The sequence below is a fragment of the Numida meleagris genome, chromosome 32 (assembly GCF_002078875.1).
Source record: "Numida meleagris isolate 19003 breed g44 Domestic line chromosome 32, NumMel1.0, whole genome shotgun sequence".
NCBI lineage: Eukaryota > Metazoa > Chordata > Aves > Galliformes > Numididae > Numida > Numida meleagris.
Window position 1 is genome coordinate 1,027,653 of NC_034437.1, and position 23,750 is coordinate 1,051,402.

Sequence of the window (23,750 nt, forward strand, 5' to 3'; positions counted from 1 at the left end):
TTTATTCTGTTGTGTGGAGCTTTTAATTAAGGGCATGGAACAACAAATGCAAATGCAGATAACGAGCACTTTTCATGGGGCCCTGCCCAGTTCAAGGTGCAGATTTTTGCTCCCCGTTCATGTCTCCTGAATCTCCCCAAGAGCAGCCAAACAAAGGCACAGTCCAGCAGCAAGGGGAGGGTGCCATGGATTGCAATGTGTTGTTTCTCCTCACTGAGCAAGGAAAACCCCCGGAAGCGAAACGCGGGGCACGCCAAGGCAAGAGCAAGGCATAGGGGAAAAGGTCTGGGATTCATTTAGTGTGCAGCTTGCAGCCAGCACAATAGCTCCCGGGGGGCACAAAGGGTTGTGCCAGACGTGTGATGTACCTGCATGAACTTAGAACAATAGGGAACTAATTAGCAGGGGAGTCAACGCAACCACCCAGCCTGTCCAAGAATATAAACCCATCTCGAAACTCTATTTACTGCAAGCTGTCTCGCTTCAGTTCTTGGGTATTAGGAAAAATTTCTCCTCCAGAAGAGTGGTCAGGCACAGGAACAGGCTGCCCAGGTGTTGCAGTCACTGTCCATGGAGATGTTCAAGAACCATAGAGATGTGGCACTGAGGGACATGTTAGTGGGCATGGTGGGATGGGCTGGAGTTGGACTGGATGGTCTTGGAGGTCTTGTCCAATCTTATTGATTCTATGAGTGGGCGTGGTGGGGATGGTCTGATGGTTAGGCTTGATGAACCTAGAGGCCTTTTCCAATCTTACTGACTCTATGATTCTTTAAGTGTAAGTGCAGACACCTGGGAGCACTCCCCTTCTGCTCAGAGCTGTGCTTGGGGTATTCCCTTTCTATAAGACTTTAAGAGGTGGAGAGACCCATTCACACACATCCATGTGCTGTGTTGAAGGGAGCTGTCTCCCATCCAACAGCTATAAAAAGTTATCCAAGAACCTGTCAGAAGTAGCAAGACCTCAAGATCCACCATTTCTTCACATTTCTAGAATGCACTGGAGACAAGATCTTGTTTTGAGGAGGTGGAGGAGAATCAGGGGAGGTGCAGCTATTTTAGAATGTGGTTCTGTGACTAATCGGGAGAAATTAATTGAGAAGTGAAAGCAGAGTGTTATCTGGCTGAAAGCTCCAGAGAAGCAACAGTTGCTGGAAGATGAGTGGAAAAGATAAGGGATTAAAATAGTCGCCATTGCCTTTGTATTTCTGTAAGATCAGGAAATGGGTAAAGCTGCACTCTTAGGAAAATACTCAACGAAATGGGTTCATAGAGGAGAAGAAGCAGTCCCTGAGTGGCAGAACATATTTAGGTTTTCCTTCAAGATCAGCAGTTTCCCATGATTTTCTGAGGTGCTCTGAACTCCTTCTGCTCCTCTCCACACCCCACAGGAAATATCCCCCACAGTGAGTTGCCAGTGGGGTTACAGCTCTGTTCTCCACCTCTGCCTGCTGAGGGATCCTGGGAGCCTCCACCCAGGTCCTGGCCAGGGCTGCGGGTTGTGTCCTTCCCTGCAATCCCCAGCCAGCAGGACACAGCAGCACATGTAGCCACGGGCACAGCAGGTGGTGCCATCCATTGCATCACACCTGGGTCATAGCACTGAGATTGCGAAGCTCTTCACCGAGCATGGGAAAGACTGAGGTCAGAATTCCTTCTCCCCGGGCATCGCTTTTTCACAAGATAGCAAGAATGAAGAAAAGTTTCTCATCACACAACACGCAGCTGTCCTGCTGCAGAGAAGGGTCTGGTCTCCATGTACAAACACAGATATAGAGGCTACCTGGGACTGGTCTCCTGCAGGACAGCCCTCATTAACACTGGCACAGCCCAGATTAAAACCCTTGCCATAGTGCAATGAACACAGCCTGCACTCAGGGACTTGAATGTGCAATGTGTGGAGGGAACTGTGCCTCCAAACACTGATGACTGAGTGCTGCCCATGATGGAGTTCTGCAGGTGGTCGAGACCAGTGCCTTAGAGTCGGGTACTGAAGCTCTTCTTTGAGCAATGAGCTGCCTTGAAATTTGCTGCACGCTGTAGCCCACAGGTGACAAAACACTGCCAGGACAGTTATTTTGTTTTCCTTGCAGGGTGTGTGATGGGAAGACTAGGAGAGAAAGAAGAGAATGGAGGGGGATAAAGAGGGGGATAGGAAGGGGAGAAGGGGAAAGGGGGAAAAAGGGAAAAGGGGAAAAGAGAAGGGGGAAGGGGGGAAAAAGAGGAGAAAACAGAGGAAAAGAAGGAGAAAAGGAGAGAGAGGAGAGGAAAAGGAGGAAAAAGAAGGGGAAAGGAAGAGACAAAGAAGGGAAAAAGGGAAGAAGAAATGGGGGAAGGGAGAAAAAAGAAGGGGAAGTGGTAGAAAAAGAAAGAGAAAATGAGGAAAAATAAGAGGAAAAGGGGTAAAAAAGAATAGAAAAGGGAGAAGAAGGGGAAATGGGGGAACAAGAAGGGGAAAACAGAGAAAATAAGGGGGAAAGGGGGAAAAAGAAGGGGAAAAGGGAAGAGCATGACTGAAAGACAGAAAGATGATGGGCATCTGCAAATCACCCTTGGGGACCTTCTGGACAAAATCACTTGTCTTATGTCTGGCCCCAAAAAGTGCTGGGCACCCAGAGCAGACACCAGGAGTGACCTTGGAGCACCTCCAGGACAGGTTTCCATGCACACAGCGCTGCAGTGCAGGGCACAGAGGGCTAGTCAGGACAGCGTGGATCTTTGAAGAAGTGCACTGCTGGCATTTCCTGGGAACTCTGATGAATTGGAGGGAGTTGGCTGAGAACAATGCTACAAGAGCAGATCCCCAGCACTGAATTTCCTTGTGACTAAGAGTTATCGAAAGGGGAAGAGATGTGGGGAGGAGAGCCTGGGAACAGGCTGGGTAGGGGCATGGTCACCCGTCAGTTGGGGAACGGCTCAACGCCTGCGAGGTGAAGCCGTGCGGAATCGCCAGCTCAGGCTGTGCCGTCACTGCCAGCGGGAGCTCCCTCCCAGCTCACACTGTGATATTTCATCATTTGTTGTCATTCTGAATCAGGGTGATCTGCAGACTCATTTCATGGAAAGAAAAGGTCTGAAGGTATTGTTCACAAAGCAACTTCCATGTCCTTCCCATTCCTCGAATGGTTTCCAGTAGCTGATGATCCAAGACTTCCACCAATGCCCATTGCCATGCTGGCTTTGTCCATCACCTCTTTCTTCCTTTTTCCTATCATCTCAGGTTAAATGCCACATTCAGGCATGAGAACAAGAGCCCAGAACGTCCAACAAGTTGAGGCCCGAGGTGCTGATGCTGATGGCCTTACTCAGAATCTCAGCAGTGGAAAAACACAGACCCACAATCAGAGATTTCCCAAACCGCAAAGCGCTGCAAAGTGAAAAAATGCGCCTTTACGCAAGGAAGGGACTGATTCACCCGTGAAATAGAGATGAGCGAGCACTTGCCCAACACGGGCAATGCACTGCAGAAAGGAGTGGGGAAGGGGTGACTGTGAGCAGCCTTTGGTGTTTTCACAGATATTTCAACAGTCAGACCATGACTGTCCCCAAAAATGCAACAGCTGCAACTTTGCAGGTGATTGGCATCACAGCGAGGCGTGCCGAGCCCGGTTAATCAGTCCGGTGAGCAGCACACCAAACCCATCCCCATCTCTTAAGGAATAAAAGGGCCAACCCCAGCCTGGGGAGCACAACCTCACCTTCCTGCCCTCCTCCTCGTCCTCACTGCTTTGCTCTTCCAACCGCTCACATCAGCTGCAATGTCTCGGCAGTGCACCGTGAAGAACCAGTGCCGGACCGGCTTCAGCGCCGCATCTGCCTTCATCCCGAGTGCCTGCAGCACCGGGTTCGTCTCACGCTCCGTGGCTCAAGGTGGAAGCTGCGGCACTGCCACAGGGTATGGAGGATTTGGAGGAGGTTTTGGAAGCAGGAGCCTCTACAGCATTGGTGGATGCAAGAGGATATCTGCGGCTGGAAGGGGCAGTGGATTCTATGGACCTGCAGGGTTTGGTGCTGGCACTGGAATCTCCTGCGGGTTTGGTGGTGCTTTCGGGTTTGGTGGGGGCATGGGTGGCCCTGGATTCCCCACTGGGGGCATCCAGGAGGTCTCCGTCAACCAGAGCCTTCTGAAGCCCCTCAACCTGGCGATCGACCCCACCATCCAGAGCATCCGTAAGGAGGAGAAGGAGCAGATCCAAACCCTCAACAATAAATTTGCTTCCTTCATTGACAAGGTGAGCCGTGAGATTTCTTGGCTGTGCCATGCTGATTCTTCAGTGGAGAAGCACAAAGAAGGGCAAGCTGCATCTCTATCAGCCATGCTGCTTTTGATGCAGCACCATTTCTATCAGCAGCAGCCAGGGAAAAAAGCCTGAGGGTTGTTTGGTTTGAGACCATTCATTCATCCCACACAATGAGAGTAGCAGAGGGGAAATGGTGCTTTGGGATGTAGGGAAGGAGAGCTAGGGAAAACCATCCTAAAGTCACTGCTTCTGAAGTAGCTGCTTTCTCCTTCCAGGTTCGGTTCCTTGAGCAAGAAAACAAAGTCCTGGAGACCAAGTGGGCCCTTCTGCAGGAACAGGGGCACAAAACGGTCAGAAACAACATTGAGCCCCTCTTTGAGGCTTACATCAACAACCTCAGGAGGCAGCTGAGCAGCTTGCTGGCGGACAAGGAGAACCTGGGTGGGGAGCTGAGCAAGGTGCAGAGCCTGGCTGAGGACTTCAAGAGCAAGTAAGTCTTTGTTTGGGGTTTGTTTGGTGAGTAAGGTGGGCAGCGCTCCATTGCACTCACCTGTGCAGCCAGACAAGGAAAAAAGGCCTTTTTTTTGTTGTTGTTGCGGATATAATGCTCTGAATAATGCCCAGGGTTATGTTTGTGTATGTCACATACCCAACCCCATGGCTGAAAATCAGGCAGAAAGCTATAGGGCTAAGAGACCAAGGTACCAAAATGTTCCTCTAAAAAAAAGACTGAGATGGGTCCTAAAAATACTTACAAAACTTCTACATAAGCCCATAGCAACCCTCCATTTCCGTCCCACAGATATGAAGAGGAGATCAACAAGCGCACAGCTGTCGAGAACGAGTTTGTGATTCTGAAGAAGGTGGGTGCATGCATGCTGAACTCCCTGCTGCTGCACAGCTGCTGCAAGAAACACTGCAGCTTCTCCTCTGGAAATGGCTCCATTCCTGTGCTGTGCTTTTTCCCTAGGAGGTGGATTCTACCTATATGACAAAGACAGAGCTGCAAGCCAGGCGGGACGCCCTCCTGGAGGAGATAGACTTCCTCAGAGCCCTCTACGAAGCAGTAAGCACCTTCCCAGGACCTTCATGTCCTGCCCATTTTCCAACTTCTTTGCTTCCCTTTCCCACCTCAGAAGCTCGGGATGGATTATTTTCCTCTCCATTGCACTGCATACCTCCACGCTTTTTCCATGTCACCTGTTTTATTAACCCCTCCTGGAAGATTCGTGCAAAAATCACTTTGCAAACACAGCTCTGTTCTCCACTGGGGCCTGGAACAAGAGATGTGCCCCACCTGTGACTCACCCAAACCCCACTGCTTTGTCAGGAGCTGTCTCAGCTGCAGACCCAGATCTCTGACACCTCTGTCATCCTGACCATGGACAACAACCGCAGCCTGGACATGGACAGCATTATCGCCGAGGTGAAGGCGCAGTACGAGGACATCGCCAACCGCAGCAGGGAGGAGGCTGAGTCCTGGTACCAGTCCAGGGTGAGAACTAAAGAAGGGTTCTTTTAAGGGCAAACCATGCTCCCTTTCCCAGATACCCAAGGGTAGGTTCTACTGAGAATTTTACAGCACAGGATGACTTCAGATTTAATAACCCCATAAAAGCTCTAAGTACTGGTTTGGGATTGAGAAGAGACACACACCTCTGAGCAGAAATACTACTTTATCTGATAGTGATATGAGAAGGAGGAAAGGCTTTAAAGTAAGAGAGAAGAAATTGGGGTGAGGTGTGGGGAGGAAATTCCTTACTCAGGTGGTGTTGAGGCCCTGGCACTGCTGCCCTGAGAAGTGTGGGTGCTCCAACCTTTGAGGTGCTCATGGCCATGGATGGGGCCCTGGGCTGATGGAGAGGAGGGAGCAGCCCAGGGCAGGAGTGGGGCTGGGGGGCTGTAAGGACCCTTTCAACCCAAGCCATGCTGTAATCCCATGGTTCTGCATGATCTTTTAGGACCCTTCCAACCCAAACATCCTATGGCTCCATGATCTTGAAGATCCCTTCCAACCCAACCGTCCTATAGTTCTATGACCTTTTAGGACCCTCCCAACCCAGCCATCCTATGGTTCCACGATCTTGAAGGACCCTTCCAACCCAACCATCCCATGGTTCTATGATATGATACTCACATGCTTCTTCAATCTACAATGCTGGGTTCCACCCTGACTTCTGTTCCTCTCCCTGGCAGTACGAAGAGCTGCAGGCTACCGCAGGCAGGCACGGGGATGACCTCCGCAGCACCAAGCAGGAGATCTCTGAGCTCAACCGGCACGTCCAGCGGCTGCGGGCTGAGATTGACAGCGTGAAGAAACAGGTACAGGGCAAATGCAAAGACTCAACCAAGTCCAGCAAATAAATATAAATGCACCTCAATGAGTTCTGCTGGATCATGAATTAATTAATTCAAAGCCTTCTGCACCTATGGCCATGCACCATGACTGTAGGGTGCAATGAACTGCCCTATGCTCCAGATGGGGATTTCAGCCACTGTTTTTCCTCCCCAGTGTGCCAGCTTGCAGACGGCCATCGCGGATGCTGAGCAGCGTGGGGAGCTGGCCCTGAAGGATGCCAGGGACAAACTGGCCGAGCTGGAGGCAGCCCTGCAGCAGGCAAAGGCAGACCTCGCCCGGCAGCTGCGCGAGTACCAGGAGCTGATGAACGTCAAGCTGGCCCTGGACATCGAGATCGCGACCTACAGGAAGCTGCTGGAGGGCGAGGAGTGCAGGTGGATGAAGCTGAGCTGTGCAGTTGCAAGCTCTGCAGCTTCCCCCAGTGATATTTCACAGATGTTCTGTTGGCTTTTCAAGCACCTTTTGTTCATGGACTCCCCCTAAATGCTTACTGTCTTCTTTTGCTCCCTTCCAGGCTCTCTGGAGAAGGTGCTGGTGCAGTGAATATCTGTAAGTACCTTCTAAAGACAGTTTTGTGACTTTTCCATCTGTCTGCCAGCCGCTCTGTCCATCTGTTTGTGGGTGCCTCTGATAAGTGTGTTCTCCTCTTGCAGCTGTGACCAGAACTGCTGTAGGATCAGGATATGGAAGTGGGAGCTGTCAGAGCTTCAGAGGCAGCAGTGGGGCCGGAGCTGGGCTCTGTGCTGGAGGAATGGGCTTCAGCTCTGGGAGCGGACAAGGTATGGCCGGGCCATGTATGGTCGGTGGGAGCAGCTCCAGCGTGCAGTACATCAGCAGCTCTTCGACCAAGAGGTGCTACTGAGTTCCGACAGCCACGTGCTGCTCTGTCCCTTGCATTGCGTGCAGTCCTCACTCTGTTACTTGCAAAAGGTTTGGAAGTCCAAGTTGTCTGCCCTTATTTATGTAAATGCCTTGCTCCTGTTTGCTCTTAGATGCTCCAGAAGCCCCACATCCCAGTGTTTGTCTAATAAAAGGCATGCGAAATTCATTCTGTTGTATTCTCCTTTTAATTTCAATGACTTTACATGGCCATGGTGGCACTATCATCTCTTTAGCAGAAGGGGAACACAAGTCACACACGTAACAGTTGTGAACTCTCCCTCTTCCATGGCCATCACTTCCATCCAACAGGAAAAAGGAGTGGGGATGTCCCATTCCCATTTGTGCAGCAAGATTTTTTGGCATCAGCCTCCAAAGAAAAGGGAAATTTCCAACTCTTGCCTCCACACACCAGAGAAAACATCCTTCTATCCTAATTTCTGTCGTGGCGTCTCAAGCCCCTGTAATTTTTCAAGGTTTTATGTGGTGACTCATGCAGGGACATAAATCAGTTTTCCCCAAGAAGTTCAGCTTACGTGTTCTGTGCATGCAATAGCTGCAGGGGTTAATAAAATGCCATCATTGATATCACCATAATTAGAAACTGCAAAGACCCATTAAAGCCCTGAACTCATCTGCTTTGGGAAGAGCCACGTCCAGTGTGACTCAGCTCTGCTGGGTGAGCAAAGTGCTGGAGGCAAACATGACTCACTGACCGACGCTTGGCCAAGAGAAAGTGATAAAAAACAACAAACTCCTCATTAATCCTCCAGACCTGAGCACAACAATGCACTACCACAAGGAAACGGCCCATCCTCTAACGCCTGCCCTTCCACCTTCGGTATCTCTGGACCTGATTTCCACTGACACTCACAGAACAGAATTTGGCTTGCTGGAGCCCATGCAAATGCTATCCAGCAGCAAACAGGCACCTGACAGCTTCACTTCTACTGCCAGCATGCTTTCTCTCTGTAGATATCTCAGCATCCAGCACTATGGCCAAGAAAAGCACCCAGGCCTCCCCTGCAGAAGAGCAGAAGTGCCTCCCAACTATTCTCTTCATCACAAGAAGTCAAGCTTGCAAAGCAGAGGAGCACACCAAGACCTCCAGTTGCCCCTTGCCTTGACCACATGTCAATCCCGTGAGCAAAGCCAGGTTTCCCTTATCAAAGACATCAAATTGGCATTTTCAGCATCTCCACCACTGCCCTTGTGGCAGCTTCAGTTCCATCTGCTTTAAACTGAACCAGCACTGACACCAAGCTAAAAGCAAGCCCAAAGGGAACAATCAGATGTAGAGATATATATTTTCCCAGCAGTCCTCAGCACCCTGAAAAATACAGGCTGGAAAGTTTGGTTAGTTTTATGAGCCTGCAGGTTGCCAACCTGGTGCACCAGAGAGTTGGGTGATTAACGGGCTGGAAGTGTGGCCAGGTGCACCACTGTAAGCTGATGTGCTTCGTGTGGCAGTGAGCTACATGGGTTAGTGGGCATGGTGATGATGCGTTGATGGCTGGACTTGATGGTCTTAGAGGTCTTTTCCAGCCTTAATGATTCTATGATTCCACCACCCAGTCCTCTGCACAAGCCCAGAATGCAGAAGGATTTAAGGCAGGGGTCACCCCAGGGACAAACTTAGAGATTCCTGTCCATCTGCCATCTCATCCCTCTGCAGCCACACTGAAGTCAGCCAGCCATGGGTTAGGATCACTGATGGGTTTGGTGCTGTTTCCACCACTGTGCCCATTGCCCAAAGCACTTTCAGCTCCATCTGCATGTCCCACAGCAGTGGGAGAAGTGTGGGATGGATCTGCAGAGGGTTTGACAGCAGGAGCCTTCCCAACCCAGGGGGAAGCAAGAGTATTTCCAGAAGCAGAGGGCACTACTCTGCCAGGTCAGGGTGCAGCCATAGGGTGAGTGATGGAGGGTTTGGGTTTAGGTTTGGAGGAGGATGTTGCCCCAGAGGTATTCAAGGGATCATGGTCAACCCAAACCTCCTGGTCAATATTAACTTGGATATCAGCCCCAGTGCAGTGAGAACATTAGGAGAAGGAGGATCAGATCAAAGACCTCACTAACAGGTTCACCTCCTTCATTAGCAAGGTGAGGCTCACTTCGCCCATCCAGCCTGGCATAGTTGTCATTATCTGTAGAGTGGGATCAGGATTGCTCTCCATTTTAGACATTCACTTCTAAATCCTTGATACACAGAGTTTTGGAGCTTAGTAAGTAGGGCTGGATAAGGAGCACGCTATTTCTCCAGGCTTCCTTGTGACTAAATACTGCTCCTCCTCTCCAAATCTCCCAGTCAATGAGCCAGTGCTCACTCACTGATGCTGAAGGCCACATGGGATGGTGCAGACCATGCACAATGCTGTCAAACACATCAAGATCACGTAAGCAACAACACACAACAGAAGGAAGGAACCCCATCCAGTTTTTCTCCATTCTGTCCTCTTTCTGGAAGAGTTTAAGACCCAGTGCAACCAAGAACTGTGAGACCTCAGCAACAACTAACCCGACCAGGCTCTCTTCAGCTGCTGTATAAATAGTGGTACCCTACACCCTGCATGGCATCTGCCTTTATTTTTAAATTTCTTTTATTTCTACTTCTTTTTTAAACTAGGAGCGCTCTGACCACTTCTTACCGATGTGGGTTCCTCTCCAGGAGAGAAAATCTGCCGAAAAAACGACGATTAATTTTAAGTGTGTGCTTAAGTGCTCCTTCCTCTCTCTAAAATAACAGCACAACTTGCTCCTCATGGTTGGGTTCCAGTGCTGCTGGAAGCCAGGAGGTAATTTCTACCCCATAGAAAGTCTCTGAAGGTTTCAGCTCAGCTCATCAACTCTTTAGGAGGAGCTGCTCCTTCTCATCCACTGTATGAACTTTGGAAAAACTTCTGTCAAGCCTCAGTGTCTGCTACCGTATCCCCAGGGGACGCACTGCGTAATGGATTTGAGTAAGGAAGGAGCTTAAATCGGCAGTGTGGAACCAGAAAAACAAGAGAGGAGAGTGAGGAGCAACTGAAAAGAAGAGCACAGCACCCTCTGCTCTGCCTTTCTGGGGAAGGAGATCACCGTCTGCCACCTCTGCCACCTTCGCCAACAGGATGGATGAGGATATTTTAGGACAGGATACATCTCTTCCTCCATTAGCTACAGCAGGAAACCCCAAATCCCCAGTTTCCAGGGAGCTGAATAAGGATGAATCCCAGCTGTAAGCCCCCCCACCAGCCAAACTGGAGGCAGTAACACCAACAGGGTTAAAAACACAAGGAATCCATCCCTGGTTCAATGCCTTAGTTCTTAGCCCCCCCCACCTTTGTACGGAAGAGGGAGGGAGGCAAAAAAGAGGGTTGAAGGACACTCAAATGTACCCAGCCCCTCTCCTCACATCTTCCGCTCCTGTTGAACTGTTTCAGTTTTATGCCATTTCTCCAATAAACTGCAATCAAACTTACCGTGAACAGTGTGCATTTTATCTGTCATAATGAAATTTAACGGAAAGCACAATTTAGAAGCGTGGAAGGCTTTCTACATTGCCATAGGCACCCACTGTTTCTCTGAGCCCTGCTGCACCTTGGTTCAGCCCCAGAGAGGAGAGGGAATGCTCAGGGTATGGGACAGAAGGAACACAGGGCAGCACCACACAGCACTGCAGGCTTCCCAGCCCACACAGAGCAGGACCAGGAGGTGGGGCTGGTTTCATCTGGCCATAACCACCTCCGTGAGAGCCAATTGAAGGACAGAGGCAGATATTTGGGATCAGATGAATTGTCACCCAACAACACATTTGTGGGACCAAAAGGGCTCCAGGCAGTTGGCTGCAGATGCCATTGCAGGAGCACTCCTAAACGGTGTTTTGGAGTTGGGAAACGTGGAGCCCACGCACACAAGTTGAAGTTCTGCAAGGGTTGCTCCACCCTGCAGCTCGTGCTATGTGTTAGCATCACTGCACGCGCACACAGCCAGAGCTGAGCCTCCATCCAGCTGCAGCACCTGCAAAGTGCAGCTCCCCTGCTGCTCACCCCCGGTGCCCCATCTGGAAAACAGGAGGGGTTAACCTCCATCCCCTCCCTGGAGCAGCTGACTGCCATGAGTTGGGTGAGGATGTGGTTGCTGCTGGGATGCAGCTGGAAGCTGTGCTGGCTCAGACAAGCTGGTGGTACCAAGCGTTGCTCAGCTCTGTCATTACAAATCTCAGAGAGAAAAAGCATGAGAAGAAGCCAGTATCCCTTCTTCCATTGCACAGCAGATGTCAACTATCACATAGAGCAGCGGTTCTCCAGAATCTGGGGCCCAGTGATGAAAGATGCTGAGCTCCCTTGACTCCTCTTAGGCTGACACCCAGAAAAGTGCTCAGCACATACACCTCCCACACAGCTTCACTCTAAATAAGGCACTCCAGCTTTCAGGCTTGCAAGCAGGAACTCCTCTCTGATCCCCTTCATGTTCTCAGGCCATAGTGAATGCCAAGAAAATCACATAAAGGCAAATGCACCTTCAGACAAAGCTGAGATGTTCAGGGCTTATTCACTGTTATCCCACTGGAGGCAAAAGCATTAAGAGAGTACCCACCCATGGCACACAGCCCTTCAATATTTCGGGAGAGATGGAACAGAAAAACCCTTATTTCATCTCATAGGAATGACTTGCATGCTTTCTTTTGTCCTCGTCGCTTTGAGCCCACCTCCTTTGCTCGTATGCACATGTAATCCAAAATTACATCCGTGGGGATTTGCCAAGCAAATTCAGCAGGGAGTGATGGCCAAGCCCAGCTCTCCTGTCAGTAATCCTATGGAGGACTCTTCTGGCAGCATCAGTACATTCACTCCACTGTTGCTCCATCCATTCAACCTTTGCCTTTGTTTTTATTTTTCTTTCATTCATGTAAGTTATAGAATTAGGTTCGAAAAGGGAGCAGCTTTGGCTAAAGGGTAATGCAAAGCCCATCTGAATCTCTGTTTAGATACCCAGGATGCTGCCAAGAGTTTAATTCAGATTCTTCTGCTTGCATGTATCAAGACGTAATCAGACGATTGGTTCTGCTTCTCTCTTCCATGCTCACTATAAAAAAGGGAGGTTTGCAAATGCAGTTTTTATGGGGCCAAGGATTCCCTCCCATTCAAATTAGAAACACAGCCCAGAACCTAACGATAGATGTGCACTTAAAAGCAATTCACGTTGCTCTTCAGCAAACAAGATGAGTGGGATATTACCAAATACCCCAAGCTCATAAATATGGTTTAAAATGGTCATTTGGGGATGGTTGTGCAGCAAAACGCCATTTTTTTCTGGGAGAAAAGAGGGTGAAGGCTCTGTTTCTCATTCCAGAGGGTTTCCGATCAGGCCACCTCATGTGCACTGCCTCCTGCTCCCTCCACTTTCATTCCCCTTCAAGGCAGCCATGATAGCTTGCCAACTCCATGTGAAGCATGAGGAATTTCAGCTCCTGCTCTGCTGGGACCCCCAGAAGCAGAAGGAGATCCACCATTGATCCCCCTCGTGGCATGGAGCTGGCAGCACAGGATGCTCTGGGCTGGGACGTATCAGCAGTACAAGCCTGGGTGGCAATGGAGAGATATGGCCATGGTCCCTCTGGCATGGGGTTGGGCTACAGAGGTGCTAGCTTTGGCTATGGGGTTGATGGACACACAGGGGCCTGCACACCCATTGCCCAGACCCCCATCACGGAGCTCAGGCTGGAGATAGATCAAGTTTCGCTGCTACCTGCAGAGAAGTTGGTTCTCTAAGCCCCATTTTTATACCCCTTGAGTCTGAAACTGAAGCAGAATTATCTCTGATTTATCCCATCTCAGTAATGAGTAACTTAGGGCTTTTCCTATAACAGCAGAGACATTTTTCAGAACGGCCTTCTCGTGAGAAGAAGTCACTTGACAGATTTTCAGCTGTCTGCTTTTTCCATTCACCTACTAATATCCTGAATGATACCAATTTCATCTCTCAGTTTACCACTACTTGGGCTGTAATTGCTCACTTCTGTATCACCAGTAACAAATCTTTACACTTTGAATTTCAAGTCCGGCTGCTGGAGCAGCATAACAAGGGGCTGGAGACCACATGGGGATTTCTACAGGAGCAGAAGTGTTACAACAGCAACGCTGAGCTAACACTGGAAACTTCTATTGCCAACTGGAAGAGCCAAGCGGGATGTTCTGGGAAGGGACAGAGCCAAGCTGGCAGCAGAACGGAGTGATATGCAAGGTATAATGGAAGATTACAAAAAAAAGGAAGTTTTTTTTTTTTTTTAAAAGGTAAAAATTCCAAAACTAGAACTGGAATGGATCTCATTCATTTTTAGTTGGCAGAGCTGCACAAGACGCAATGTCACCAGCAATGTCCACCTGTATGACTTGTGTCACCAGCTGTGTCCATGCTGGGGTTGGGCATTTGGAGGTGAGGCAGGAGGATGAGATCAAATTTTTGCCTAGGTTGAATAATGAGGAGCAAAATTATGTTTTTTTCTTCCCCTTGCAGGCACGGAGAGGAAAGGTGTGTAGGGAAGGAGTGTGTTCTGCTCCAAGAGCTGAGGGCATTTCAGGCCAATGCAAACACTTATTTGGGGCTTTTGGTAGGAACAGCAGTGAACGTTGTTGGAGAGACAGTGGTGAGATTGCTTCTCACCCTCCAGAGACTCTAGAGGGACCTACAGGCCAACTTTTGGGAAGATGTAATTAAAGGAGTTGAATCCCACCTTGAGTCGGTTGTAGCTCAACGTGGCCCTTTGGGACATTTGTGTACCCCAACTGGTCAAACTCTTCTCTTCTCTGCTCTGCCCAGCAACGTTCCTCTTGTGCCTAAGAGGATGAGAGAGGAAATCTGTTTAATAACACGGTAAAACTCATGTCCCTGCAAGAAGCAGCACTAGGAGCTGTAATCCCACTGCACGTGGCATTAAGCAGAATGCTCCTTTATTGCACAAAGCCTTCTGATGTGCTTGGGCACATGGATAGTATCTCCATGAGCAAAGCCGAGGTGGAGTCCCTCACCCAGAATCAGCCTCCAGAGAAGCCCGAATGCAGAGTAACCACTTCTTTTACTTTTCCTCCAACCCATGCCTCTTGGAAAGGCCCACAGAGTTCAGCTCTTACAGCCCATCACTTAAGGTCAGGAAGATTTTTGGTGTCTTGTGCATACATCAGACCAATGCTCCACATTTCAAAGGCACCACTGCCGCATTGCATGGGCAAGATCCTAAGGAATCTGTTTCTATTTGATGGTAGAATGTCATGGAAGTGGACAATTGCTCACCTTGCTGTTGCCCCCAGGGAATTGCTCAGATCCAGGCACCCACTGTGGGCAAATCCATATGATTTTAAATCAGTGTATGAAACCAAAGCCTGGAGATGGGTGACAACGCTGCTGTCATCCAAAGCTTTTGGACACAGCCAAAAGGAGCTGGGCTGACAGAGTCCTGGTACTACAAGAACAAGGGACATTCACAGAAGGGTTTATGCCCCACTTCTGCTTCTCCATGTTTCCCAAGTTGGGCTGAAGGAGCTCTTTAAAGGTCTGTTTTCTCAGCCATGTGCTGTTTGGTACATCCTCTCCTAGCACCTTTACACCCAGAGCTGCTATGGTGTAAATGAATCAGTTGTGACCCCAATGATAAAGGTTTTGGCCTTATAGCTTGATATCAGGGGCTGTGATCCCAGCACTGCACAGCAGTTCTCATTACTGACATCTCCTCACTCTGGTGTTTATTTTCGTTGCATTTTCTCTCTCCTAAGTATGAGGAACTGAGAGAAGCTGCTGGCAAACACAGCTTGTGTAACATAAAAAACCAAAATTACGGAGCTGAATTAGGTGATTCAGAGACAACTGGATAACATGAAAACACCAAAGCCCAGGGAAGGATGACTCAAGGACAGAAATGTGGCAATGGTAATTCCAAGGCTGTGGATTTCCAACTCCTCCACTAGAGAAAGGGAGCAATTAAGTCCGTTTTGATCATAGAATCATAGAACCATTTGAGTTGGAAGGGATCTTTAAAGACCGTCCAATCCAACTCTCCTGCAATGAACAGGCACACCCACAGACTGTGGAAATACGCATCACCTGCTTGACTCTCACACTTGCTGATAATCCAAAGTACAGAGCAAAACGCTCTGTGGGTGCTGGTCCAGCCTGCAGGAGGTTTAGATGGGGGAATAGGCAATGCATCCAAGCCCACCAGCTCCTTTTACAGTCACCACCTCTGTAACCGTAACCACAGGAGGCACCGGGGACAAAAGCATCATCACTCCGGATGCTGCTTCTACCACTGCATGGTGCTGTGAGCAGGAAGAGCTCCAGTATCAAAGGTGTGTCCTCTACAACCTCCAAAATACTCAAAAAAATGAGCCAGGCATTCAAAAGGAGGAGCATCCCTTCAGCAGGTCCTATCAGCTGCACACAAAGCAGCGATGCTATTGTAAAGCTGCAGTGCACTCGTTAAGGAGCCAACTGCATAGGAAGACACCTGGGTTGAACGCACAAAGCAATGCATGTTTCTGCTCTTCCAGTGCATGGATGTGACTGCAGAGAAGAGGAAAAACCAAATGGAGCAGAGAGGTCTTACCCAGATCATCAGCCTCCCCCACAGTGTCTGTTGTGTGCCTTTATCTTGGTTTTTTCTCCATTTCTCCCTGCTGACACCAGCACATTATGTGGTTCTTCTTTTCAGAGTGATGAACTAGAGACAGTTAAAACCAATAATCACCAATGAAATAACTCTAATGAAGGCAGTCTCTCATTACTGAGTGCTGGTACACAGGGGCCACCGCACATCTCACCCCCCCCCCACACTCCATTTACTTTCACCACTCACCCGAGCATCACACTCCTATCCTGCTCAAGCCAATTAGCACTGTTTGTTTTAGTTGAGCTAGCTCAAAAGATCTTGGTGGGTTTTCTTAGGGTCCAACATCTTGCTTAGCTGCTTTGCCCCACTGAAAGGGAGGACCTGTAGCTTAATTCAGAGCCCCTCTCTCCTTTTGGGATGGGCACTGTGTATGGCCACCCCCCCTTACAACCCCTCTGTCCAAAACTGCTGTAAAGTCACATTCAGTGTTACTTGCCTCATTAACATGAGAAAATGTTTCCCGAAATGAAGGGAAAAGACGGCATTCAGAGGATGTGGAAGGAAGAGATGCACTCACAAAGCAGTGAAATGCAGCCAGAGCCCAAACTGGAGCAAGGTGACCTGGCACAGGAGGATGAAGGACACCCCGGAATCATCAGATTTGCTCCATCCTCTTATGCACCATCCCTGGAAAGTCTTTGAGGGCCCTGGAGCTGAGGAGTCCAGCGAGGCTACTAATTTGGGCTTGTAATCAACCACTGAACAAGGAAGGGGAAAAACACAATAAGCAAAACCCAACCATTAACTTGGAACTTCCACCCTGCCCCTAGAAAGCATGCTGCCCTCCCACACAGCGACGCGGGCCCCAACGCCATTCCCATCTCTCCAAGCCATGGACACACACACACACGTGAACAGCGAAGGTGGGAGGAATGGAGGAATTGAGCCCTGATGCTGCAATGAGAGCACTCACCCAGCGTGGGAGGCAAAGGAGAGAGCCCCAAGCAAGGAGTGAGCCTTAGAGCTGAGGGACAAGGAGACGGCACTTTTCTGAGGACTTCGCTAATTTGGAGCATCTACAACAGCCACCACGTTCCAAAAACAGGTCTCTGTTTCAACTAATACCCCCCAAAATAAGTTACAATGGAAAACACTCCCACCAGCAATCTGCAGAAAAGCCTCCTTGACAAATACACCTGGTCCCAATGATGTTTGCTAGGCATTCAAAGATGTTGCCTTTCCTTAGGCAAAGTCAACAAAACACGGTCATCCGTCACTAACCTGCAATCAAGGCTTTGTTTGCTAACTCTCAATGAATTCACATTTACTACCAATGTTATTTATTAAGCATTTGGTTGTATCTCAGACTCCTTCTGGTTGGAAAAGACTTCCAAGACCACCCAGTCCAACCCCAACCCATCCCACCATGCCCACTGACCATGTCCCCAAGTGCCACATCTCCACGGTTCTTGAACCCCTCCTGGGATGGTGACCCCAACACCTCCCTCAGCAGCTTATGCCAATGCATCATCACTCTTTCAGAGAAGAAATTATTCCTAATATCCAGCTACATTCTCCTTCAGAGCTCTTACTTGCAAGCTAGGGTAGCAGCAAAATGTAAAGCTAGGGAAGCACTCTGATGAGGGAGAACTTGACGTCTTCATCCAACCTATAACAAAGTAAAAGCTTTTACATTCCTGAAAACAAGGAGCACCAGCACAAGCCCTGATTTCCACTGTGATTACACAAGACTTCAGTATGTCCCCATTGATTTAACAGTACACTTCATTTGCGTTATGGGGCAAATCTGCCTTCTCTGCTGGTGAGCGCAACATATGCTAAGCAGCTCCTACTCTGCATGGTAAACATCTTGTGGAAGTTTCACGCAGCCTCGCCCCATTCCCCACACAAATAAAAGGAAGAAGGTGCTGCACTGGAGGCAGAGGGAACTGCACTGGGGCCCAGCACGCTGCCTGCACCCAGCCCTCCCCACCAGCAGCCATGTCCTGCTCCTATGGCACCAACGTTGGCCGCGTTGGCAATTTCAGCTCATCTTCTCTCGCCCTTCCCAGGAATGGGCATAGCTTCCGCAGTGCCTCATGTCACCAGCACAGGTTGGGTTCCTTCAGCACCAGGAGCCTCAGCAGTGTGGCATTCTCCAGGCCCAGAATAGTTGTAGGAGAATGTCCTTCTACAAGACGCGGACATGGCTTTGGTGCTGCTGGAGCAGGATTTGACTGCAGAAGTGCTGGCTTTGGCTACAGGGTTGGTGGAGCCTCCAGGCCGTGCACCATCGTACCCATCACTGTCAATGGCAAACTGCTACAACCACTCCAACTGGAGCTCGACCCCAACGTGCAGACCGTGAAGAACCAAGAGAAGGAGCAGATCAAGACCCTCAACAACAAATTTGCTTCTTTCATCGAGAAGGTGAGCAGAGAAACCCTCCCCAGCTCCAGTCCCAGGGAGGTCTAGCATGGAAAGGGAGAGGAATCCTTGTAATACAGCTCTGTTTTAGACATTGAGGACAACTTCAGAATGCCAGCTGAGCACCAAGGTGTTTTTTTCCTATAAGCGTTACGGGTTTTATGCATTTCCACAAGACTTACCCACAAAAACCATATGCACAAAAGAACACTGGAGTAGGAAACACTGCATTCAGGTGTACCAGCAGCCACATTTTATGGCTGTTGCATGGACATAACCTCTCAAAACCACTTAACCTCTATCTCATTTCCTATTTTGCTTTCTGGGATTCAGGTGCGATTACTGGAGCAGCAGAACGAGGCGCTGGAGACCAAGTGGAGCTTTCTGCAGGATCAGAAACATTGCAGGAACACCATTGTGCCCATATGGGAGACTTGTATTGGGAATCTGAAGAAGCAGCTGGAAGCACTGGGGTGCAGCAGAGCCCAGTTAGAAAGACACCTGAAAGCAGCCCAAGAGGCCTTGGAAACCAACAAGAAAATGTAAGTGAGAACTCCTCAGGATAATAAATGGTCCCCAGAGAACAGGATCATAAAACCATGTCTCAGTTTACAGAGCAAACAGAGGACACAATCTCTTCTAGATTCTCATGCTCTTTCCTAACTGAAGGAATTGACACTTAGAGCTATTCCAAGTGTTCTTCTGTTCCCCGGTGCAGAAGTCAAATCAAAACAGTTCTGCAGATTTGTAAAGACACCAAAACCTCTCTGAAAACAAGTGTGCTTCCCCATGGGCTATGAAACAAGAACAAAAGATCCCTAAACATCAACCAGGGAAAAGTGAGGGAAAAAAAAAAAAAAGAAGGCGTTCCATTTCTTGAAGTAAGCCTGCAGAATCCCAAACAAAGATGTAATTGCACTAAGCTTGAAATCTCCTCTTTTCCCACGCAGGTATGAAGACGAACGCAGCCGGCGGAGCTGCACCGAGAAGGAGTTGATTGCCCTGAAGAAGGTGAGCAAAGGCCGTTTGAACCCCTCCTGTTGGGTTCAGGTCTTTGGGGTGCACACAGGTGGTGATTTGTTTCCCCAGAGCATCGCACAGAACAAGTACCAGCAGGAGCTGGTGCTCAGGTGTGCTTGAACTCAGCAGCAGTTGTGCAAGCGGGAGCTGGCGCGCAGTCATGCTACCTGCACCCAAAGTCCCTCACCCCAAGGGCAGCCCCGAGTCGGCTCTCATTAATCAGTTTCCTCCCTCTCTCCCCACCACCACTTCAGGACGTGGGCTGCTCTTTCTTAAGCAAAGCAGAGCTGGGGGCCAAGGTGGGAAGGCTGGAAGGAGAGTTCGACTTCCTCAGGGTGCTCTACGAGGAGGTAAGCAGATCCCTGCTGCTCCAGCTCTGCATTTCTCAGGCAGATCTGGAAGATCTATCCCAAAGAACAGGAGAAGAATGGGTGATGCAGGGCAGTGGTCACTCCTTACGGTGAATGGGGAGACCAACAATCCACCCACGTGTGGTCACCGCTAAGGGGGACCAAGTCCACGGGCAGGGCTGGATGGGATCACGGGAGTGCCAGCATCTCACTGTCACCTCCAGGAGAGCAACCAGCTGCGGGCCCACATCTCAGACACGGCGGTGGTTGTGGAGATGGACAACAGCCGGGATCCCGACCTGGATGGCATCGTCGCCAACGTGAAGGCTCACTACAAGGACACTGCCTGCAAGAGCCGGGCAGAAGCTGAAGCCTGGTGTAAAGGCAAGGTGAGAAATGCAGCCAAAGGGAGGGTGTGGGCGCAGCTTTCCTCTGAAAACCCAGATCTGCTCTGATTTAACTCAAAGCATGTGCTCTTGGGGACACACAACCCACGTCTTTGGGGCTTTTTCAGTTTGAGGAGCTGCGAGTCACTGCAGGCAGAAATGCTGACAGTCTGCAAGAGAAGAAAAGAGAGGCAGCCGAGCTGACACGGGTGGTCAAGAAACTGAGTGGAGAAGTCAGGAATGCCAAGGAGCAGGTGAGTATTACCAGGTCTGCTGTTCCATCAGGGCAGAGGGATGCCAAATTTTTGTTCCAAATGTGTCACATTTAAAAATACCAAGAGACATTTAAGGCTGACCACATCTTTGCAGTGCCACAAACTGGAAATGGCACTGGCTGATGCTGAGCAGTGCAAGGAAACGGCCATCAAGGATGCGAAGAGCAAACTCACCGAGCTGGAGGCGGCTCTGCAGAAGGCAAAGCAGGACCTGGCCCAGCAGGTGCGGGAGTTCCAAGAGCTGATGAACATCAAGATGGCCCTGGACATCGAGATTGGGACCTACAAGAAGCTGCTGGAAGGCGAGGAGAACAGGTGAGTGAAAGACATCAACATAAGACCCTTCAGATTCATGTGCCAGAATGGGAAAACCAACTGGGCAGTGCTTTTCAGAGCTGCCCTGCAGTAAATCCACCTCGCAGGCCAGCTCTTCCTATCAGTCCCACCACACCTCCACTGGTGCAAAGAGGCTGTCCTGCTCCCTGCAAACATTTGAGGCTCATGGGGCTCTGCCTGTGAAGACACATAACCACGTGCAACTTTTCCTCCACAGGCTCTGTGCAGAAGGAGGCTTCCCCGTCAACGTCTGTAAGTTGGAGCATAAAACTTCTTCCGAGCTTGGGCATCTCCTGCCTTTTCTCCCAGCAATTCCCTAAGCTGAAACCTTAGACAGCTTTGCCTTTTGCAGCTGTCTGCCATTCCGAAGGAGGTCTCACCTACAGCCCAGAACCCAGCTTTGCTGAGTTGGCCAACGGAAGCTCATGCATTAGGAGTGGGAACACCCACATGAAGGTTGTGTCCATGACCAAGTCGACTGTATGAAGAAGCTGCAGATGAATGGCAAGGCTGGAAACGAAGCACCACGCACACCCCTCTGCCCCCTCACAGCAAGAGCCTGCCTGGTGCAGGAGCACACGCACCCAGCTCCCCTATGTTGCACACTTCTTTTCCATGCAAAGGGATACAAAATGCAAAGAGGGGTATTCCTGTACTCACAGAGTTTTGCTGTTTCTGCTAGGGAATTCTAGGAGCAAACCCCCAATCCCCTTAGTGCTGCCGTTATACAGTTCTCACAAGATGCCCTTGGTGTAGTTCCCTGCTCTTTCTGCCTCTACAGATTGAAGGATCAGAGCGAGGTGTAGGGCAGAACAGCTGCCACTCGTGAGCATTTAATTAGGGCTTCATTCAGCCCACTTGCGTTAGCAGCTCCCGTATATAACCTATTACTATAACCTAGTTATATCAGCTGTCCTGATTTACAGATACACCCCTTGCATCAGCAGAACTCACTCAAAATTGCCTAGTTTCCCTACACATACCCATTTCACATCCCAAGGGGGGGGATTTCAATGGCTGTTGCTGTTTGGAGGCAGTTTGCTTTCTATTTGCATTACCTGTTTGGAAACCGATCCTCAACTTTTCCTTTTTCTTCCGTGTTTGTAACGGCCTGGCTCATCTGATGCCATAAATACCATCTTAAATGAAAGGACTTGGGGCCTGAGCCCATCGTCACATGTGACAGAGGCTGATCCATCAATAAGCCTGGCTCCAGCTCACAAAAATCCTCTGCTGTCGTGTTCAAGGGATCCAGACCCAGCCTTAAACACATGGCATCGGCATTAGTCTCCTTTCCAGTTCCCTAGTACGTAGTAAACTGAGCTGCTAGTGTAAGTGCATTTATCCTATTTGAGGTTTGGGAAGGGGAGAGGACGCAGCGATATATTTCCAATGACTGCACATTTCGTCGGCAATACTCATCAATGGCTTTTATCCTAGTTATAGTCTCACATCTCCAATAAATCAACATAGCAACTCAGTTACAGTGGCTTCTTTCTGGGGAGAAGAAGGGCTGACTTTGTCTTTGCTCTGGGATCTCAAATGTCAACACTTATAGGGATCTGACAGGCAGATCCAAGCCCCATATCCCCCTGACAAAGTCCTCCCACGTCCCTCATCCTACCAATATTCTGCATGCAAGGAGCTTACAAACCTCTCCAAAGCATCAAACCTCTCTCCAAGGCACAGCTCTCTCCTTGCACACACAGAGCAGGAGCCAACTCACGGGTTACATGTCTTCATTAAGGCAGGGTGGAGCTCCAAATAATTTTCCTCCCAGGAAAAAAGAAACAAAAACAAAACACCATTTAGAGGGCACTGACTAAGCAAAGATGCTCTCGCAGTTTGCATAAAGCTAACTGAAACTTTTCATTACCACCATCAGCGCCTAAATCCCCTGAAAACATCATTGATTGCCTCAACTTGCCCAGGAACTCTTTGCATCCTGATGGCAGGAGCTGCTGGGTGGTTTGAAGCCAATTTGTCCTCCCTTTGCTTTGGTACCAGCTCCCAGCCCATACTGCACTGCAGGTGCTCCAGCACCAGAGCACAGAGCATCCCCTTCCCCTGAGCAGAGTCTGGGGAACTTCTTTTCCTCCTCACCAGGTGAGGGGTTGGCTTTAGAACCTCGTCAAGCCAATTACGCTCCCCTGGTGCACCCCATCTTCCCAGGACAGGTGCCCTCACTTCAGTTGTCTGTGCTAGAGCTCAGACCCAGCCCAGCCTATAATGGTTTTGAATCATTTAATCTTTTTAAAAACAAAGTGACAACCTCAGCCAACCCCAGAGCAGGGCTTTGGCCTTCATAGCTGCTGAAAAGCTGATGGAAAACATGAAACAAATGCAGCTTGAATGCAGGGGAGCTACAGAAATCCCCCAGCACCTGCAGCCTTCCTCCCAAGCCTTGTTGCCCCCAGGTCCTCGCTGCTCTTCTGCCTGTTTCCCTATAGAGAATAACAAATCTTACCTCCTCTTTGTAAAACCCTCTGCTGCCTGGGGACAGTACACACCTCCAGAGCTCTCAGTCCTGTTGTTACAGCAACACACATCCACAGCCACATCCCAGTGTGTGCTGCTGGAGAAAGAGCACCAGTGCAGCTCGCTAGGAGAGGAGAAAAAAGAGGGGCTGAGAGCAAGCAGAGCAGCAGAAACACTCAAAGGAGCACTGGCTTAAAAAATCAGGTAAATTATGTTATAAAATATACTTAAATATTATAAATACGCATAAATTGTATGCATTTTACCCTGCAGAAAGCAAGAGGAAGCAGTTGAAGTGCTCTGAGCTGTAGCAGACAGCTTGGCTGGACACTTGCGTAGAAACTGGCAACACTGGAAGAAGGAAAAAAAGCCATTTCACTGCTTTTACGTTCAGAAAGCAGCCAGATTTTATTGC

The 23,750-nt window shown here is 49.5% G+C and overlaps 2 protein-coding genes and 1 long non-coding RNA gene across 5 annotated transcripts; 2 read left to right on the forward strand and 1 right to left on the reverse strand.

Moving 5' to 3' along the window:
* Window positions 3,730-7,600, forward strand: LOC110389175 (keratin, type II cytoskeletal 5-like). The gene is made up of 9 exons (XM_021379146.1): window positions 3,730-4,232; window positions 4,517-4,731; window positions 5,044-5,104; window positions 5,212-5,307; window positions 5,572-5,736; window positions 6,438-6,563; window positions 6,754-6,974; window positions 7,115-7,149; window positions 7,254-7,600. Exons 1-9 carry the CDS (start codon window positions 3,759-3,761, stop codon window positions 7,460-7,462), a joined length of 1,602 nt encoding a protein of 533 aa, XP_021234821.1. The 5' UTR covers window positions 3,730-3,758; the 3' UTR covers window positions 7,463-7,600.
* LOC110389183 lies at window positions 5,998-23,458 on the reverse strand. Of its 3 annotated transcripts, none has more exons than XR_002433078.1 (6): window positions 23,325-23,458; window positions 21,518-22,630; window positions 16,641-16,821; window positions 16,061-16,174; window positions 14,195-14,297; window positions 5,998-6,537 (listed from the first exon to the last, which is right to left on the reverse strand). It is a non-coding gene; the product is annotated as an uncharacterized LOC110389183 (long non-coding RNA). The 3 variants fall into 3 exon arrangements; XR_002433076.1 differs by lacking the exon at window positions 5,998-6,537 and adding an exon at window positions 7,911-12,546; XR_002433077.1 differs by lacking the exons at window positions 5,998-6,537; window positions 21,518-22,630; window positions 23,325-23,458 and adding exons at window positions 7,911-12,546; window positions 17,656-17,738.
* On the forward strand, window positions 17,924-21,523 carry LOC110389182 (keratin, type II cytoskeletal cochleal-like). The gene is made up of 9 exons (XM_021379154.1): window positions 17,924-18,493; window positions 18,824-19,032; window positions 19,441-19,501; window positions 19,765-19,860; window positions 20,085-20,249; window positions 20,375-20,500; window positions 20,616-20,836; window positions 21,075-21,109; window positions 21,195-21,523. The coding sequence occupies exons 1-9, from the start codon at window positions 18,065-18,067 to the stop codon at window positions 21,341-21,343; spliced, it is 1,491 nt and encodes a 496-aa protein (XP_021234829.1). The 5' UTR covers window positions 17,924-18,064; the 3' UTR covers window positions 21,344-21,523.

Bases quoted from the DNA above. Each gene is read 5' to 3' on its own strand.
- LOC110389175 (XM_021379146.1), top strand. From the start codon at position 3,759: ATGTCTCGGCAGTGCACCGTGAAGAACCAGTGCCGGACCGGCTTCAGC. The intron at 6,975-7,114 runs GTGGATGAAGCT...GCTCCCTTCCAG, and splicing joins CTGGAGGGCGAGGAGTGCAG to GCTCTCTGGAGAAGGTGCTG. The intron at 7,150-7,253 runs GTAAGTACCTTC...CTCCTCTTGCAG, and splicing joins TGCTGGTGCAGTGAATATCT to CTGTGACCAGAACTGCTGTA.
- LOC110389182 (XM_021379154.1), top strand. From the start codon at position 18,065: ATGTCCTGCTCCTATGGCACCAACGTTGGCCGCGTTGGCAATTTCAGC. The intron at 20,501-20,615 runs GTGAGTATTACC...ACATCTTTGCAG, and splicing joins TCAGGAATGCCAAGGAGCAG to TGCCACAAACTGGAAATGGC. The intron at 20,837-21,074 runs GTGAGTGAAAGA...TTTCCTCCACAG, and splicing joins CTGGAAGGCGAGGAGAACAG to GCTCTGTGCAGAAGGAGGCT.